Source organism: Blastomyces dermatitidis (assembly GCF_000003525.1).
Source record: "Blastomyces dermatitidis ER-3 genomic scaffold supercont1.6, whole genome shotgun sequence".
In the NCBI taxonomy this organism is placed as follows: Eukaryota; Fungi; Ascomycota; class Eurotiomycetes; order Onygenales; family Ajellomycetaceae; genus Blastomyces; species Blastomyces dermatitidis.
In genome coordinates, this window is record NW_025544779.1 from 2,157,037 (window position 1) to 2,173,167 (window position 16,131).

The 16,131-nt window shown below is 45.6% G+C and overlaps 4 protein-coding genes across 4 annotated transcripts; 2 read left to right on the forward strand and 2 right to left on the reverse strand.

The window, feature by feature from the left end:
• Nucleotides 1-367: 367 nt before the first annotated feature.
• On the forward strand, nucleotides 368-1,182 carry BDCG_06093 (uncharacterized protein; the record flags this gene model as incomplete). Its single annotated transcript, XM_045421818.1, has 2 exons — nucleotides 368-470; nucleotides 752-1,182. 2 exons carry the CDS (start codon nucleotides 368-370, stop codon nucleotides 1,063-1,065), a joined length of 417 nt encoding a protein of 138 aa, XP_045277603.1. The 3' UTR covers nucleotides 1,066-1,182.
• A 2,280-nt stretch (nucleotides 1,183-3,462) lies between these two features.
• BDCG_06094 (uncharacterized protein) lies at nucleotides 3,463-5,445 on the reverse strand. The gene is made up of 3 exons (XM_045421819.1): nucleotides 3,935-5,445; nucleotides 3,798-3,871; nucleotides 3,463-3,732 (listed from the first exon to the last, which is right to left on the reverse strand). Exons 1-3 carry the CDS (start codon nucleotides 4,850-4,852, stop codon nucleotides 3,510-3,512), a joined length of 1,215 nt encoding a protein of 404 aa, XP_045277604.1. The 5' UTR covers nucleotides 4,853-5,445; the 3' UTR covers nucleotides 3,463-3,509.
• A 2-nt stretch (nucleotides 5,446-5,447) lies between these two features.
• BDCG_17243 (uncharacterized protein) lies at nucleotides 5,448-11,027 on the reverse strand. Its single transcript, XM_045426387.1, has 18 exons — nucleotides 10,658-11,027; nucleotides 10,188-10,394; nucleotides 9,577-10,102; nucleotides 9,376-9,513; nucleotides 8,755-9,315; nucleotides 8,402-8,682; nucleotides 8,118-8,205; nucleotides 8,011-8,053; nucleotides 7,915-7,935; nucleotides 7,797-7,845; nucleotides 7,615-7,699; nucleotides 7,499-7,517; nucleotides 7,389-7,403; nucleotides 7,248-7,276; nucleotides 6,886-6,961; nucleotides 6,794-6,828; nucleotides 6,638-6,701; nucleotides 5,448-6,544 (listed from the first exon to the last, which is right to left on the reverse strand). Exons 3-18 carry the CDS (start codon nucleotides 9,804-9,806, stop codon nucleotides 6,104-6,106), a joined length of 2,175 nt encoding a protein of 724 aa, XP_045281537.1. The 5' UTR covers nucleotides 9,807-10,102; nucleotides 10,188-10,394; nucleotides 10,658-11,027; the 3' UTR covers nucleotides 5,448-6,103.
• BDCG_06097 (VPS15 protein kinase) lies at nucleotides 9,934-15,471 on the forward strand. The gene is made up of 3 exons (XM_045421820.1): nucleotides 9,934-10,378; nucleotides 10,435-10,555; nucleotides 10,612-15,471. The coding sequence occupies exons 1-3, from the start codon at nucleotides 10,165-10,167 to the stop codon at nucleotides 15,161-15,163; spliced, it is 4,887 nt and encodes a 1,628-aa protein (XP_045277605.1). The 5' UTR covers nucleotides 9,934-10,164; the 3' UTR covers nucleotides 15,164-15,471.
• Nucleotides 15,472-16,131: the final 660 nt, after the last annotated feature.

Consider the following 16,131-nt stretch of genomic DNA (forward strand, 5'->3'; position numbering starts at 1 on the left):
ATAGCAAACTACCCATTCTATCTGTCGCACACGATAGTTGGAAGAAATATTTCACACTCCATGGCAGTGGGCACCCTTTTTTCCTTTTGCAAACCAGACCGAATATGGTGTAATCGAGATTCTTTGGCTCCTTGCATATCGTGATCATGCAGGAACCGCGCGGGTCTTTCCTCGAACTGGGCTACCAAATCGCTCTGAACACCTAAAATAACAATGCATGTTGGGTGTTTCTAGGCATTGTAGAAATGCAATGGAAGGTCTCAGTTCTTCCAGGTTGAGGTGCTTGCAAATATGAAACCTTTGCCTTTACTTCCAGCTCGCTAGCCTCTTTCAAATCCTAATACAGGAGTTTTCTACATACACACGAATGACATGTCGCATGCATGGAACAATCAAAGAACGATATTCGAACAATGAGGCTCTAGGTCTCGATTCGGGCCGGCTCAACCCTAGTCATGAAGCGCATCTGGGTATGTGGTGAAAACCTAGGTTCTCACAGTTTTTGGGCCTTCCTTTCAGTCAAGACCTAAATATCGACATGCATTAAAAAAAAAAAAAAAAAAAAAAAAAAAAAAAAAAAAAAAAAAAAATCGAACCGATTAAGGACGACCTAGAGTTTCTGATCGAAGATGGTAATCTAATTTGCAACAATCTATTCTTTATGTTTTTTTGATATTTACTACTAATGGATTAAGCACATCTATTTAGCTTGGGCACATCAATAATGCCCCACCCACGTCATTGTGAGAAGAACCGTCGAAGGAAGACGGGAGTCCCCCAGGAAATGTAAGGTCCTCAGTCGATATGCCAGGTGACTTGAAGAACGCATACTCATTCATCTATGAGATGTACTCCCCCAACAGAGCGATCTTCAATGTGCATAATGGTCATGCCGGGTCACTTGTCTCTGCTGCGAATCCTTCCCAGCCATTACCAGCCACTCTTTCGTGGAAAATGCAATTTGACGGGAACCTCGGTGTTCTCATGCATGGAATCGATAATCAAGCATTTTCGAAGCCCTCAAAATGGGACATATTGTTCTTTTTGGTGTTCCACTCAACGTGATGGTGCGCATCCTTATTTTCCTTCTATACATTGCATATATTGTCTACTGCCCATGATTAATTCGATTCCCTATCTCATTCGTGCAAGCACTTAGCCCTGACCAGGTGGTCCGCACCTATTTCTGTCGAACACTTGCATCAATCATATGACATTTATGCAGGTCCCGTCTTGTTCTGTTGGCATGAACCTGACAGCGAAGCCAATGATGGAATGGATTCTGGCAGTCAAGTGTGCCTGTGGAATGTAAGGAGCAGGAGTCACGAGTTTGAACGCTTGAGTTTCTTCGGCATTAGATGGCTAGATATGCGAATTGTCTGCGGGTGACACTCCCTTGATCCAACAAAAATAGCAACAAACCCCTTACATCGCTCACACTGGCAAGTTGGTTACACATGTAAGTAAATATAAACATACATCATTTCATAAGCCCATGGTTAACACCACCTGAGAAAAATATAGCCTCTTTGGATATATTGGTTGGTGACCGTGGATGGGTACTTCTATGCATCCCGGTTCCCCTTTGTTCTTCAAAGAAATAATTGGTGTCTGAGACGTGGAATATTGACCACTAGTAATACGATAGGTTTTCTTTTCTTTTTATTTTAGCTTTAATTATTTTTTATTATTATTTTATTATTTTATTTTTTTTCGAAGTTAGTCGTCCAGGTTTTGGCCCCCAAGTTGATGTGCCTGTTAGCTACAACAACAATCCTCATTGTAACTGTCAATACTTTTCGGCCCCCAACATTCAATCTATTGATCTCCCCCCCTTTTCTTCAACTCCCGTTCTTCTGAAGTTGGTTGGGGGCCGATTGTGGGTTATGGCTGGCCGCAGAATGGCCTTGATGGTTTAAACATTTGAACCCATCGTTGAGCCATGGCCGAACAAAATGACCGATCAGGCCCCGCTTAGAAACGCAGATCTCCCGGCCGTAAAAATCGATTGGCTTGAAATGAAAGTTTTCATAGAAACAGTATGAGATCAACACATGAAACATGGTCTATTTTGCATATCCATCGGTATCTAGATTCGAATCCGATCCGTATTAACCTGACAAGGCTCGGCCCCCCCCCTTATTTTGCTACTCTATTTTATATAAAAAGAATATAAAAATAAAAATAAAATAAAAATAAAATAAAAAATACAAAGATATCTTACTTGGCATTCGGACCCCAAGATGATCGCGTTCTTTTTAGTCACGCAGACTAATGTTTGAATATCTTGCTGGAGTTTTCCTTGCTTTTCGCTTGTGGATATTGAACATGACATATGCTGTAAAAACTCATCTATATTGTGGCACGCATTGGGGTTGGCCCTCTGCAATCAATGGCGGCGAGAAGTTCCCCGCCCCCTTTTTATTTAAAGTTGTTGACTAGCAATGCACAGGGATGCCTGGAACTTTAAGCCGTGCGGATTAGAGGGAAGTACGCGATCTATTAGAAAGTTGGTACAATTTCAAGAAAAACAACGATGAAGAGTGATTCTCATTTCCATGGCCAGCATGGACCAAAAAAGATTTGCATAGACAGAAAACCACATTCTAGAGACAGATGGAGCGCTGGACAGACAAAAGAGTAACTAAACATGAACAGAGATGAGAAGAGCAAGGCAATGCAAACAAAATGTGGCTAAGGAACAAAATGCAAGGTACAAAAAGGATGAACAACTAACCTTGCACCGCGTGTGACATTTAAATTTATTCAAAAGGGAAAATAAAATAAAATAAAATAAAATGACTGAAAAGAAGGCAACCAAAGTAGAGAAATGAAAGTGCGAGATGGATGTCAGCAAAATGAATAGTTAGTTACAAAGAAGCAAAATGCCGCCCCAGTGTCCTCGGTCTATTAAAATGTCACTTCACTAATGTCATCCATGGAATGACACATTTTTATCATCTTCTCCTGATAAACATATGTAAAGCACAGAAGCAAAAAAGAACATAAATGGTGGAGGGATTGGTACATGGAAACATAAGTCATGTGGGAGTAAGGAGAGGGCATGTCAAACAAAGGAAAGACCCAGCTATTTTTATCAAAGAAGTTTTTGGAGGCCGCGATATATGTGTTCCTGCAGTAGCCGCTGAGGAATGCTCCGATGAGCAAGGTCAAAGAATTAGGGTCCAAATATGCACTCAGAGATATGTCGAATAAATATACCATGTACCGTAAAGCCATGAGGACCGTAAAAATGTAATGAGGAAACCAAAAAAAGCAAGCATTAACAACCGAAGTGGCTGTCCATGGTACTCACTAAGCCATGCGAAAATCATATCTGTGGGCGCTTTCTTGGTTGGATGCATGTCAAATGGGGGTTTCCAAGGGACAATTGGTGAATTAAATGGTTTATTCTTCGCAAAAACGCAGAGAGAGAAAGAAAGAAAGAAAGAAAGAAGGAAGGAAGGAAGGAAGGAAGGAAGGAAAAACCGGGAAGTTTGTGCGTGTTTTCATAGGTATTGCTGGAATTCATTCGCAGTATTATCGAGGTATGGAGAAATAAATGACTCATGCAGATTTTGCTGGTCGTCGGCCTCAGAATACGTATTTGTTTGGTCGGGATATAGGATGGATGACGTTTGATATGATTGAACCGGCTCAGGTACTGTGGGAGGATTTTTGAGTGCACGTTGGGCTTGACGATTCTGTCTTCTGCATCCATCTTCGCGATGCCTATTTCGTTGCCTGTTAGTGCTGGAGGACGAACGATTTAAATTTTTGAGCACAAGTTAACCAACCTTCGCAAAGTGTCCTGTCGTGCGAAACGGTGGCCACATTGATCACAGCCATATTGCCGTAGTTTCTTATGCACCTGGAAACAGATGTCAATTTTATAGGTAAACACTAGAAGCTCGGTTAGTTAGGAAACACGTACACTATCCACATGTCTAGTGAGGTCAGTTTTCCGGCCGAATTTTTTGGTGCACTCAGGATCAGTGCATTTAAAAGGCAATTTGCGATTCGGATCATGGGTTTTCATATGGGATTTGCAATTCGAGTTCCTGGTGAAATGCCGTCCGCATTTCTCACACATAAACTTCCCTTCGGGTCCATTGGTCTTCCTCCTCGACTGTTTCCTGATACCACCCGATTGAACCTTTACTTGGTCGTCTTGAGACGCTGCCGCATGTGAGCGCGATGACCGTAGAGGGACTCGAGGAATCCTGTTATTTATCGCTGGTCTTTCAGTGTTATTATTCTCCACGCTTTGATTCTCCACGTTATTATCCAGGTCGAAAAGGAGAACACTATTATTTTGATCCAAGTCTTGAGGCATCGAGCAATCAACCTGTCTCTGCCGTTGTTGATTTATAGCGGAGTGTCGTTCTTGCGTCGTAGTGGGGACTAGATGATAGTGAAAGTCGTTATTGTAAGAGGTCGCATATCGCTGGATTATAGAATTACTAGCCATCTCGCGGTGTGTCGGACTAGAATAAACCATCGAAACGCCCGAATGCTGGGGGGCGCCTTGTAGAACTAAATGACTCTCTTCGAATGAAGTTAGGCCCGACATCACTCCCATAGGAGAGAAGGCGTTGTTTGGGCCGCATCCCCGTTCCCACGCTTGGGATGATTGGAGAAGCGATTGGGAGGGCGAACACATTGATACATGTGTGGTACCGAAAATACCAAGTCCAGTAGCAACAGGTGAGTGTGCCGGGAGGATTTCAGTATGTGCGCGGCTTTGGGGGGGAGTAGGATATGGGGAGGAGGCATTCACGACCATAGCTTGCCCAGTAGTGGAACAGAATTGTGGGGAGAGTCTCGCAGGAGACCTAGAGGCCAGGTCCATAACTGAGATCAACAAAACTCAATCACCACAGATGATCTTGAGTACAATGTATACGATATCAGTTGAAGGACTATCGCAGAAAGAGTAAACAGTATATTGATAATCAGGCGTGAATAAGTTAAATAAGAATTGGAGAGGGGCAATGGGGTATATATTTCAGAAAATGGGTTGGCGATCAACAAGCCTCATAAATAATGTTGTTGGACCCGAAAACCATTCTTATACATGTACATGCCGCTACTGGAATGAAAGGCCATGGTGTATTGCAGGGTTCGAGTGTGTCGAAAATTGGATTGAAGAACGGTTGAGTAAATTCCATACCGAGCGGAACCAGAAACGTGAAAAATACCAACCACAGAATGAGAGCAAGGCAGAATTTGGGAAAGGAAACGGAAAAGGAAAAAAAAGAAAAACTAGGCCAGGGCATCGAATCCAGAGGCCAGATAGACGCGGTCGTTGCATCAAGATTATGGTTAGGTACCAAGTGCATGTGGAGGGAGAGTGCACGATCGAAGTCGGGGGAGGGGTGAGGATAATCCTGCATAAAACGAAAAAAAAAGTAAAAATAACAAAAAAAAAAAAAAAAAAAAAAAAAAGAAAAGAAAAGAAAAGAAAAGAAAAGAAAAATGTCCTGCCACAGCTCCAGAAATGCACTGTACCCTCCATTCAACATGAAGCGGCCCCATAGAGCGTTCGAAGAGCGATGGTGGAGCCCAAATTGGTATAGACAAACCCGACAGAGTGGTTGCGCATGCATCTGGTCATACAAGTCCGAGCACTTGCAACGGTTTAGTTGGGTGCAAGTCTGGGCACTAAGAGAACTGAGCAAAAACGGGAGGTTTAAACGAACAAAACAGGTACATGTGTAGTTCTGGTTGCATCGGTTCGGGCGTCAATGATCCCCTACACATCCTGCCTAAACAGAGTATGCTGCGCTTTTTGCGTGTGGTCATTTTTAGCAAGAGCGTAAAATAGTAGGTGGGGTATTTGCGGGTGATCTACTGGGGGAGGGGCGAAGCGCGAGGCGTGTACAAGCGGATAAATTTGCCAATGTGCTATGAAATCGAGTGGATCAGATGTGCGTGGAAAATTCCGGAACCAACAGCCACAAAGGTGCACTTTCATACAAAATACCAGCCGACGTACCTTACCTACCAACAACATTGAAAATACAGTACATACCCTCCTGCGTCTCTGAACGGATAATTTGGCCAGAAACTGCATAGTGCACTGGCGTAAAAAACCGGAGTTTCAATGATTCTTGTTGGAAGAAATTGTTGCAGCTAACTGTTCGACCTGTCTGCGAAGGCCATCCACAGTTTGGACCACATCTGCCAGGTGAACTGGGTCCGCGGTCGGCCCTGGGTCTACTCCACTTGGGCCACGGTGGGGCACCGGGGCCACTATATCTCTCCCCGGCAAAGGCACAGGCCTGGAAAAGCCTCGACGATGACGGAGCGACAGTTTGTGAACCGGGACCCTCACTTGACTTACGGGAGGGGGACGAGATGACGAGGTTGCCATTGGTGAATGGTTCTGTCGAGTAACATAGCGTCTACTACTCTCATACGCAAGAATAATGCCCACAAATGGTGAATGAGTTACCTTCAACAGGACTATACGGACCCGGCGGATCGATTCACCAGGTAAGAATAGCCGGAGAGGGCGAATGCAGAGCAATGGTATCAGGTTCTTGCAATGAAGAATATCAGTTAGTAAATAAGCCTTAGTTACTGCCACACATATCGGCAGTTAATACAAGGGTATTGTCAATTTATTACTGACAAGTGGGGGCAGAAAGTAAGTCAGACGCCGGGAGTTAACACTGTCAAGGACATAAACGGAAAGTCTAGGTAGGATTAATGTTAGTAGAAGAGTTGTGTAGGGTGGGAAGGGGGCGGTGCGCAGTGAGGCAATAATGGATCATGTAGGGCAACTTGCTGGAAGAGATACTCCTCTCGAGCATGGGCCATAATCTGTATAGGTTAGCGAGTTCGATCTACATGGGTCCAGCCAAAGAGAGATTCACGTACTTCCGTTAGGCTCAAGCTCATTAAACTAGTAACTGAAGATATCAAGAGAATGTTCGTCATGCAGACGAATACCAACCTAGATGCAAGTTTGCGAGTTAGAAAATCACCCACAAACGGAAATCCCCGACGAGGCGCTATCCCTGTACAGGTTGGTTAAGGAAAGGTGCAGCCGCAAATATGGGGAAAATGATGAATTGATATGACAAAGAAGAAACTGATAGGCCAACATAGCACCGCAGAGGAAGAACGAAACTGCCAGGACTAATGTTGGTGCTGCTGAAGGGTAGGGTAGGGAATGGAATGCAACTTGACATGGAACGTGATCCGGTCCAGATGCGTGATGAATTGAAAAGACGGCTTACATAAGAGGATAGCCGAAAAGGGGCGAAATCTAGTAAAATTAGCGCCAAAATCATCTAAACGCGACAGCCAATCGATATTGGGAATATCCCTGTCATTTCAATTCAGGCTGCTGCAACAACCGCGGAGTGCATGGACCTTACATCTTGAGCGATGTCCTAATATCCAATCATTTCAGCCACTTGCTGTTCTGCATGTAGTAGTCGAGGCTTGGCAAAGACGTGCAGAGAACGGGTTGTATGATCGAACTTACGAATCCGAGCGAGTTCAACCTATTCAATCATGCCACATTTAATATGATTTTCCATTAGGATTGCCATAGCAAGCCCCACCAACTCGTCAGGTTTAGGAAATATTTAGCAGGCTTACCCAAAGAAGGCCTTGACTAAAATCCACGACATTTGCCGCAGGGTCAATCGATCCCGTGCTAACATCGTGAAAGTGGTGAGAAAGCCTGGATATTGTATTAGCTTGTTATTTGCCGCCTTGACTGGGGATTTCCGCCCCATTCTAGACGAAATAGGTCTAGAATGACGGAATGATGTCCATACCAATATACAGGATCACGACCACGGGCAGAAACTTTAGGAAGGCTTTTGTCTAAGCCCCGCTCATGGCATTAGCACCGGATATGACCTAATTGATAGTTACGTGTTGAAAATTATGTACCATCTCCTTGAGTACGGGTATCTATGCATAACCAGTAATCAGTAACAGCGTATATGCATTTGTGGCACAAACTTGCGTGGCGGAGGAGTCACCAACCAGGCTACCGAAGTAGGAATTCAAGCTCATCAGAGAGCAGACCCTGTTGTTCTCTGTCAGATTCAGGCGGTATGTGGCGGTGCATTCAAATGAAATATTACACTTGCCTTGGAACTAAAAACAATGCTTCTAACGATAGGATATCGAAGGATATGTCCGTGACATATGCACTTCCTTGACTCAAACCGATTATTCCTTCGGAAATCTCCGTTAGCACATGTGGCCTGGCCTTTCCTGATCAACCTCAGTCATGCCAAACACGACTACTAATTTTTACATCATATATTACTACGCCACAACGAGGTTTCATAAGGCAACGCCGCAACGGTGCCCAAAACCTTCGGGAAAATCAATCCATCGGGCTAAACAGGATTGTGGCTGGTAAACTCACTAGCAATAAGAAATGCAAAACCTGTCCCAATGATCCCTAGGTCCCATAGACTCCAGAAGTTCATTTGATAGAACATCATCCCAGTATCTGATAGGCCGCTAATTTCGTCATATGCAAATGCTGCAATCCAAATGTACAGCAATATTTCGATGGGGCTGATTCGCAGAGGGTTCCTGGCCATCAGAACAGCATAGTATAAAGTTAAAAAGGACAAGAAAAACACAGCCTCGAATGCTTTGCGATAAAGGGGAACTTGCAATCGGCAGTAAGGATCAGTCATTCTGGCGCACTCAAATTGTCAGACGATAAGTTTAGTTTGAATTGAGTTCTGCTTGAAGTAACTACTACTATACCTTTTGTGGAACAACTGTGGTTTTTTCTTCGAATGGACACTCAAAGAATCCCATAATACTATTGCTCCAGTCCACACGCCGTTGACCACTTTCTGGACGATAGTTTGTGATAAAAGCTTCTTTGCGTTTGCGATTGCTGCAATTTCCAAGGCGTTAAGACCGCAAAACATGTCATATACGTCAGATTCGAACCCTTCTTCTGAAGAGTTCGTGCCAGTGATATCCTCGCTTCGTTGTGAATACTTGGTGTTTCTAGTTGTCCCATATCCCAAAAGTCGCGAAAGAGGTGAAGCGTGGAGTAAAAGCGGTCGACGTTCATAGTCATTTTGACTTGAACCTATTTGAGGCTTGCTGAATGACCCTTCAGCATAACTTTCGGGATCATTCTCAGACGTTGGCTGAATACATGTCTCTGAAAGTTCATCGAGCAGGTATTCAATGGTATCTCTAGGGGAAAGATATGTTAAGAACTGCCAGGCAACAAATTCACAGGCATATCCTCGACTCTCGTTAAGACCCCAATAATCATCCTCCTGGTTGCAAAACTGCCATTTTAAAATCCTGCAGTCTATCTGTTAGTGCAATCCTATTGACTAAACGAATTCGTGACGGTGTACGTACATTAAAGCTGATATGAGAGAAGGGTTGTGCACATTGTCCGACAAAGATGTTGCTAGCCCTTTTAAAGGGTATCCAGCTGTGGTTGCCCGCATCTGGTCAAAACTGTATGGTGTATCTGGAATTGCTTGAATAATATACCTTAAATACTATTAGCATACTCATACATCTTCCAATATCAAAATTTTGGGAGTTGTCACCTACTTCGAGAGCTTCCGGATAATTGACCCCACAGGTTCATTTTCGGAAATAGATGGCATCGCAAATTCATCGTTAGTCGGTGGGGTTATTGACAAAATCCTTGGGCCCGGCATTGTTTCGCTATGTCTTGATAGACAATAACGCGGACGCGGTAACACACCCGAATGAATCTCATAAAAGTTTAACCCTGAAAATCTAGCTAGTCTATGACAGAGTACTCCATAGTGAGGCATGTGATCTTAGGGAGGTCGCCCAGCAGCGGCTGCAAGCAACTTCAACTTAAACATCATGTGATTCATCTGCTTAGCTAATCACATCATGGGGCCTGGAGCAAGAACATCATACAAACGGCAAAACCATCCATCGCCTAACGTCGCTGGCTTGAAGCAGACGACACACCAGTGCGTCGTGACAAGTTGTTGCCACAGTCTAGGCGTTGAAACGCCGTGTTAAACAATCCCGAAAGGATCAGCAAGGAGCCCTGATATGAACAAGTCTTTGCAATCGGGATTCACCAAGTAAAGAATAGCTAGCACCATGACATCAGTTTGCGACACACGGTCATATAGCAGTTGAGCTCCAAAAGACATCATGGGGCAGGGCTATTCCCTTACCACGCTTTCCGCTGGCTCTGCGGGCATCGATGTGCCAGAGCTCGCGGACCTTGTGTACGAAAAGTCCTTAGGCACTGCAAGGTTCATGAAGAGCATACGCGCTAGGCACAGAAATGGCCTCGTTTTTGTTAAAGTGATAATGAAGCCGTATCCGAGCATGGAACTAGATCCATATGTCAAGGCCATTCTCCGTATGTTTTAATCCTTCTATTATATTTGTTAGTGCGATCTAACCATGTTCCCATAGGCGAACGAGATATACTAGAAGATATCCCCAATGCCCTTGGGTATCAGCGGATACTTGAGACTGGGACTGGCGGCTACCTAGTCCGTCAATATATCCACAGTTCGCTCTATGATCGTATGAGGTACGATTTGTCCCTCATTCTTTTGAATCATATGCTCCCGGTTTAACTCTATGCAGCACTCGCCCCTTCCTCGAGGATATCGAGAAAAAATGGATAGCTTACCAGTTACTTTCTGCCCTCCGGGATTGCCATTCTCATGACATTTACCATGGCGATATAAAAACCGAAAATTTGTTGGTGACATCCTGGAACTGGCTATACTTATCGGATTTCTCGTCGTCGTTTAAACCAACATTTCTTCCAGAAGATAATCCAGCCGATTTTTCATTCTATTTCGATACTTCCGGCCGGCGGACATGCTACTTGGCTCCCGAACGGTTTCTCATGGCTGGTGAAGAACCTGATAGTAGAGGCGTAAACTGGGCAATGGACATATTTAGCGCTGGTTGTGTGATCGCTGAGTTATTTCTTGAGTCCCCGATTTTCACGCTCAGTCAACTTTATAAGTACCGGAAAGGGGAATACGATCCGGAACAGAGCCACCTGTCAAAGATTGAAGATCCCGACGTAAGAGATCTGGTCGTTCACATGATCCGTGTCGACCCAGAATCCAGGTACTCGGCTGAGGAATGCCTCAACTTCTGGCGCCACAGAGCATTTCCTGAATATTTTTACAGTTTCCTTCACCAATACATGGGACACATTACTGATCCTTCGTCTGGTCGTGCCCGGCCTGAGCTTAGGCCTGGTGATCTACGAGAGGCTGATGAACGAATTAATAAAACGTATTTGGATTTTGACAAGATATCCTATTTCCTTGGCGTTAATGCTAAACCTGCTATTGATGGATCAAATCTCACTCTTCCAACGCTTAACTACCCTATTTTCCCCCTTCAGCTCGATTTACCGAACTATGGCAACCAACCCTCAAAGCCTCAGTCTGATACTGATGATGGAACACTAATATTTCTTACACTTGTTGTTTCGAGCCTCCGAAATACCGCAAAGGCTTCTGCTAGAGTAAAAGCTTGCGATATCCTGCTGGCTTTCGCTGAAAGGGTTCCCGATGAAGCGAAGCTTGATAGGATTTTGCCCTTTGTGATGTTTCTACTTACCGATCGCTCAGATGTGGTCAAAGTAGCTGCCATTCGAACCTTAACCCAGCTTCTCGCTATGGTCCGGGTCGTTTCACCAGTCAATGCTTACATCTTCCCGGAGTATATATTTCCCCGCTTACAGCCATTTATCCCAGGCCCCAATTCAAATCCTAGCCCAATTGTCCGGGCAGCGTATGCCTCCTGCATTGCGTCTCTTGCGCAATCCTCGCTTCACGTGCTGGATATGGTTCAGGCCTTGCGCTCAGATATACGGCTGGGGTCGCTCGTTCCTGAAAGCACAGAAGTAGGTTGGACAGAAGATGTGTCTTACCATAATCTCTATGACGTGGCTCGAATTGATCTTCTCGACTTCTTCGAATCACATACAAAATCTTTACTTACGGACAGTGATGTTTCTGTTCGTCGTGCCTTCCTCGGATCAGTCGCCAGTCTTTGCGTCTTCTTCGGCAACCCAAAGGCAAATGAGGTGATTCTCAGCCACCTTAATACTTATTTGAATGATAAAGATTGGATACTCAAGTGTGCTTTCTTTGAAGCAGTGGTTGGAGTCGCCACATATGTAGGAAGTACAAGTTTGGAAGAGTTCATTTTGCCTCTCATGGTCCAATCTATGACTGATCCAGAAGAGTTTGTTGTCGAGAGAGTTCTTCGCTCTCTTGCTCGTATGGCCAAACTGGGGCTTTTCCAGCGAGCAACCACGTGGGACCTCCTCCATATCGCCGTACGATTTTTCATCCACCCTAGCATATGGATACGCGAGGCGGCCATCCATTTTGTTGTTGCTTCAACCACATTCCTGTCCCCGGCCGATACGTATTCTATCATAACACCTCTCGTTCGTCCCTTTCTCAAAACTAACACAACGGACATCTCGGAAGCCCAACTGTTGGACGCTCTGAAAAAACCACTTTCCAAAAGTGTATATGATATGTTAGTGATATGGGCAACTAAAGCCGAGAAAGGTGTCTTTTGGAAATACGCTGCGCGTGACGGAGTGTTTGATCTGGGTGGTCCACCTACGTCGAGCTTCGGGAAGATTCGGCAGCGTGGCAGCAATTACTCATCGAACACGATCACAAAAAATGACGAAGACGAGCAGTGGCTCTCTCGCATAAAAAATATCGGAATGGCCCAGGAGGATGAGTTCAAATTACTAGCTCTCAAAGAGTACATATGGCGAGTTGCCACCAGACGACCTAAAGAAGGGGATACCAGCTCAACTGCACCCTTGTCAAATATTGTATCCTTAAGCCAGCACGGTGTCACTCCGCAAACGGTCTTTTTTGATAAAAAACAAAATGTAGAGCAACGACGATCATCACTCAGCAAGTTGAAAGCGCCAGCTGGCGAGAGGAAAGTTCATACAATTGCTGATGCGCTCCTTGATGCCTCGACGACAATTGATACTGTGCCCGGGTCCCGCCGCACAAATCTGCCACCAGGTGACGGTGGGCGGATAGAAAGTGGAATCTCTCATGCTGTGCCACGAATGACCCGGGACCCTGCTTCGCCTGAATCGTCGTCGCCGACCCGTGCAGTTGGATCACAGGATTCTTCAGGGTCTCCATCAGATGTAGAACGTAGGGATGATAGTCATCGAACCCGACCAGAAGATGCATCAACCCGTGATCGTTCGTTGAGGCGTAAGGATTCCGACAACCTTTCTGCAACGCTTCCGGGTGGCGGAGTCCATCGCCGGCCTTCAGCCATAAACCTTCTCAACCGTACTGAAACCGCAAAAGCATATGCCGAAACTTCCACCACATCGACGAACGCCTTCGGAAAAGTAGACGCCCCAGTTCAAAGGGACCAACGCCGCCGCCCATCACCGCTTTCCATGGTGCAGGACTCAAAACTTCCAGCGGAAGCACCACGACATTATCGCGCAAACCACACTTATCGTGGCAACGACCCCACGATCCTAAAACTTCTAGATGCAGTATTTGCTGAGAACTATCCGATTGATTTATATGACTTTGGGCCAACCGTTTCTCCGGTCACCACTCATCATCCTATCAAGAAGTCAAGCTTTCAGACGCCAGAGAAGCCCTGGAGGCCCCAAGGAAACTTGGTTGCAATGTTCGGTGAACATAGCGGGCCTATAAACCGCGTTGTCGTAGCCCCTGACCATGCATTTTTCGTCACGGCGTCGGATGATGGCACGCTTAAAGTATGGGATACCACGAGATTGGAAAAAAATGTAACCCCACGCTCCCGACAAACCCACCGTCACGATAGTGGTGCAAAAGTGAAATGCGTTACCTTCATCGAAAACACTCATACCTTTGTCAGTGCGGCGACGGACGGGAGTATTCATGCGGTTAGGATCGATTATCGCAATATTAACGATGCCCCCCGATACGGGAAACCACAAGTTGTCCGCGAATATAACCTTTCCTATCTGCCAAATAGCTTGGGTGAATACGCCATTTGGATGGAACATTATCGATCTGAGGCCCATTCCATGCTTCTGATTGCTACAAACAAATCTCGAGTTTACGCCTTAGACCTAAAAACGATGAGTGTAATATACACGCTGGAAAATGCTATTCATCACGGAACTCCCACAACATTTTGTTTGGACAGGAAGCACAACTGGCTCCTTCTTGGCACATCGCATGGTATCCTTGACTTATGGGATCTTCGGTTCCGCATACGAGTGAAATCATGGGGCCTTCCCGGTGGAGCCCCTATTCATCGGTTGCTAATACATCCACTTAAAGGGCGAGGAAGATGGATATGCGTAGTAGGAGGCAGCAACAACGGCTCCGAAATTATGGTATGGGATATTGATAAAGTTCAATGCAGAGAGGTATACTGCACGTCTTCGGCGCCCACTGATGCATCTAATGAGGGCGACGACGGGCGAAACCCCAGCACACGGAAAAACATCAACCTAGCAGCAGACACTAGCTGGAAGAACTATGAGCCATGGCGTGTTGACGAAGACCGACCCGAAGGTATGCTGGGGCGCTTTGCGGGCAAACCTCAGTCGTCTGCTGGTGTTGAGCCGAGTGTCAGAAACGGGACTGGCCTCTCTTCATCCAGTAGCAGTGACCGGAGTGGCATCCGGGCCATCGCGGTTGGACTTGATGTGCCTGAGAATAGCCAGGAAGGGTCAAAATGCGGATTCTTAATATCTGGTGGATCGGATCGGAAAGTCCGCTTCTGGGATGTCACCCACCCGGATGCCTCGATGATAATCAGTGGCTTGGAGGTGGTGCCTGACGGAATCGCGCAGAAACCACGATACGACGTAACACACCCTACCCCTTCATTAACCGTCACCACTGAGTGGGTGCCTACTACCGGGGCTTCTCCTAATGGCAGCGGCAAGGGGCGAGGTTCTACAAAGAAGCGTGGAGACAAGGGCTCGGCTACCGGACCTACCGCAGCCAGCCGTCCTCCCAGAAGCACAGTAATCAGCCTACAACAGCAACAACTTTTGAAAAGTCATCTTGACTCCATTCTTGACGTTGCGCTCCTAGAATCCCCGTATGGGATGACTGTCAGTGTCGATCGCGGGGGGATGGTATACGTATTTCAATAAAAATTTTCGAGGTTAAGTATTGGGTGTTTAGTTTTGAAAGCAAGCTTTCTACTACTACTTTGTACTTATCATAAATATGTTACTATGCCAGTTACTTTTTAAAAAATCTATACCCAGAACTTGCCAGAGACTATGTGCCTAGTTGGATATCTAACCACTTCTTTAGCAAGAATTTGCAAACCTCAATCCATTGGCATCACAAACACCAAAATCAATTGCGTAGATACATAAGCTTCCCGGTTCTGAGAGACAGTTATTAACCCCGTATTCGGGTCGATCTAGCATCAGCAGTCGGGACAGAGATCAGGAGCAAATGATGTCACGTTGCAAAATCTCCCAGATATGTACAGTACTGTACATCATGTACATCTACTGTACAAGAGTCGATCTCGCAATCCTCCGCACGGAGTATTTTATTCCCTTCCATTCTTCGAGCGGCTAATTATCCCAACAACGGTAACTGGGCTTGTGTGGTTGTCGCGATGTTCTAGCGCCGCTTGGACATCCAGACCCTTCCACCACACACAGCGAACCACTAACAAGCAAAAGTGCCACTTTTCAAGGTTTCTTTGCTTTGTGGGACGCTATGTTACAGCGTAGTTAGTTCAGCAAGCGAGGTGTCATCATCCTGACATCCTCAACGCTTGATCCCATTGTTTTGCAGGGCAAAAAAGCCCCCTAGCGCCTTTTGTGATGGATTTCAGGCTGCAGGGAGAGCTTGATACGCCATGGCGCTGCCCGCCAAAAGCCCTATTGCAGCGTACACAGGAATATTGAAAAGGCGCTGCCTGAATGGGAATAAAGGAGAAATGCTTGATTTAAGCCTTTTAATTTTCTTACGAAGCAATTTTACCGCCCGGACTAGCTTGAATCCACTTGGCCGGAGCCCGAAAAGTTATCTCAAATCTCGCCTTTTGATCTTTTTATCTCCGCTCCGGGTGAGCTCCCTTTCGTGAATATTTTTGCTC